General features: G+C 41.1%; 1 protein-coding gene across 2 annotated transcripts in view; it reads right to left on the reverse strand.

Moving 5' to 3' along the window:
- Window positions 1-239: 239 nt before the first annotated feature.
- Window positions 240-2,982, reverse strand: part of CDC42BPB (CDC42 binding protein kinase beta (DMPK-like)) — a 66,950-nt gene continuing 64,207 nt past the window's right edge. For both annotated transcript variants that reach the window (XM_009873528.1, XM_009873527.1), the window contains 2 exons: window positions 2,864-2,934; window positions 240-834 (listed from right to left, as the gene is read on the reverse strand). In XM_009873528.1, coding sequence (XP_009871830.1) covers window positions 703-834; window positions 2,864-2,934 — 203 coding nt within the window. In that variant the 3' untranslated portion in view covers window positions 240-702. The remainder of the gene's footprint in view (window positions 835-2,863; window positions 2,935-2,982) is intronic.

Raw genomic sequence — 2,982 nt, forward strand, 5'->3', positions numbered from 1 at the left:
TACGGGTAAAAGATAACTGGCAATAGTCCTATGTACAAGACTAAAAAGTTGGTAAAAAGATAGAAAGACAGTTATGCAGCTGTAATGGCTAAATGAATTAAAAGGCCACAAAACTATAGCCAACTTGTACTTGACTTCCTGGCGAATCTATTGACGTTGGAAACAACCTACAGCTTCCTAGCACTCTCCTTAAGATTCAGGAAACAAAGAGTTATGGGAAAAAGAGAAAAGTGTATTCATCTGAGGATGTAACTAAACCTGCTCGCACTTCCTATTTAGAGGTCCAGATTGTGTCTAAAAGGATTTCCTGCTAATCAGACATTACATCATTCTATAGAAAAATAATATTCCTGATACTGTAGCAACATTATCAGTATCTCTCTCTATTTCTTTTTCAGCATAAGAATAAGACTATTTACTGGTGGCCTTAAATGCTCCTATGCATTAAAACTGTGTCACAGCTGGGCAGAAAGGAATCAACTGTAACTGAGCAGTGAACAATTCCGCATAAAAAGCTTGATCGCTAAAGAATTCTCTTCATTTCCATACTTTGTATCTACAATCTGGATATATAATTATTCTTGTACAACACTAGAGATTCAGTGTCAGTCTTGGCACTAGCATCTGAGACAGCTTTGCCCTGCTCTTGGATACTCCACGCGGTAGTGGAAGATCGAAGTCGGAAGGGTGAGAGCGGTAGTGTTATGCGTCGCAGGTCGACTGGTCCAGTCCATCTAGTGTGAGCTGATTCCTGTGAGGAGAGTTGGGGCTTGGGGGACCACTTGGATTTGAGCTGTTGGATGGAGTAGAGTGTTTGGTGGAGTCTGAATCAGGCTGTGAATGAGAAACATTTGAAGCAAACATTAAGCTTACTTGAAATCAATTATTTGCATTCAAAAGCTTGCAAAAGCACTCAAAAATTAGGGTGAGCAACACCTACAAAGCAGTGTGTATTAGATTTGTTTCACAGCTGAACGTTCATGCAAACAGTTTCACTGTCAACAGGCTGTGGAGCAGTCCTGGGGGTGACCTTCTGACCTAACAGGAATTATGGCAAAGTACATGGAAACTGCTACATCTTAGGCTCCTCTCCTTTAGTCATTGCAAAGCTCTCCTGATGGAACGCATCCATCCGCCCACTGTTGTCCTGGATTTACCAGTCTGCATCTTTTAAGCCATTTTTGTAGCCCAGGAATAAATTTTTCTGCCTATCTAAACAATTACACTCAAATCATCATTTTGGTGAGAAGGAAGGAAACAAGCACATGAGCAGTTTATAAAACAGCAACAGTGACAAGCATGTGAAGTGCCTGACAAAGGAGTGAAGGTTGCCAGGTACCAGGCTGGAGATCTGGAAACAGAATATACTTACTGTAGAGACGCCCTGCGTCAATCCCTAACACAAAGACAATCTATCCACAATTAGCTCTCCCAGCATTAGATTGGTTGCTGGATATTTGCCTTCACAGACCGGTCTCACTTCAACAGGATGGCTGGCGAGGTTCCCACTATTTTCGTGAGTTACAGCTCTGAGCACTGCACACATTCACAGCTACTGAAATACTGCACAGGGAAAACTGGTACTGCTGCAGCAAGTTATTTTCAAGAAAGGCAACGGGTATTTAGCAAAGAGACTGAAAGGTAACATCCTTCAAGAATGCTGTTCACAAGGCTTCGCATGGCTCAAACAAGATCATCTATAAGATTAAGTTAACGTGAACTGGTTCACAGCGCAATAAAGCCAAACACCACAGGAAAAATAGCATAAAGCAAAAGGGCATTATTAGAGCCTCCTTTTTCTAAGAAGTCATAAGAAATTGTAAATTCAACCAAAAAAGATGTTAGAAAACAGAATTCACCACTACTCATGCCTTCAAAGACCAATTACCATTAGAGCGTGGAATGTGATGGAATTTGAGAAGGATGCTGCAGAATAACTGAGCAGTCTGTCATTAGCACATTTGAAAATCAAGACAGTTTCAAAACCATGTGTGCTGCGAGATCCCAATTTTCACATGCGTTCAATGGCTAACTGAAGGTGACAAAGGAAATCAGAGCACAGCTGTGATCAGAACGCCAGACAAATGCTTTGACACAGGGTGTATTAAGGCATCCTGCAGAGGTCTGGCTTCAGGAAAACACCCTTCAAAATCCAGAATGTTACATGGGCCTGTAGTTGGGTACCAAAAAGCACTGTAAAGATGCAAAAATCTCGATCGAGGAGTTTGCCTTCCAAAACATTCCTAACACTTCCCTTGCACAGGCACTGCTTGAGCAAAGCTTACATGAGGCTACACTCGTGATAAACGAAGAGAAACAAAAATCGTACATCTTCTCTCCTTAGATTCAGGGACACGAGTTTTGTACAGCCAGGGCATTTCAGTTTGGTGACAACTGGCACATACTTTTATTCTTGCCAAAAGCAGTTTTACATATATTAAAATATGATTCCTTCTCAAGTTATATGACAAAACGTCTTCCTTGGGGCAGCACAGAAAATGACTTAACTAGTTGCATTACTTTGCTATTCTATGCTAATAGCCCAGAGAACATTTTTAGGAGCTTTGAGGACATTTCATCAATTAGTCAAATTTCCCTTGTCTACAAAGCTTAATCCAAGACATAATGTATCTCAAAATATCACCACAAAAAATCTTTTCATGACTTTGCTTTTGTGCTGGCATATGTAACTTCCAATATATTGCAGATATATTACAGCCTGGAGTCCACGTTTGTGGAAGGAAAATATCTCCATAAAGAACATGGTCTTCATGAAGTATTTCCTCAGAAATTTTACTGGAAAAAGAAAATAATCTATGGCAACACGATATCCTTAGTTTCCATTTAATAAAAGCTACTTTACCTCTTTGTCAAACTCCTGGTCAGGATCGGACATACTTCGGGAAGGCATGGCTCCTCCCACATCACTGCCACCTGTACAGAAAGAGACGGGGGGGGGGGGGGGGAAAGAAGGGGGCTGGT

The sequence above is a fragment of the Apaloderma vittatum genome, unplaced genomic scaffold (assembly GCF_000703405.1).
Source record: "Apaloderma vittatum isolate BGI_N311 unplaced genomic scaffold, ASM70340v1 scaffold20877, whole genome shotgun sequence".
In the NCBI taxonomy this organism is placed as follows: Eukaryota; Metazoa; Chordata; class Aves; order Trogoniformes; family Trogonidae; genus Apaloderma; species Apaloderma vittatum.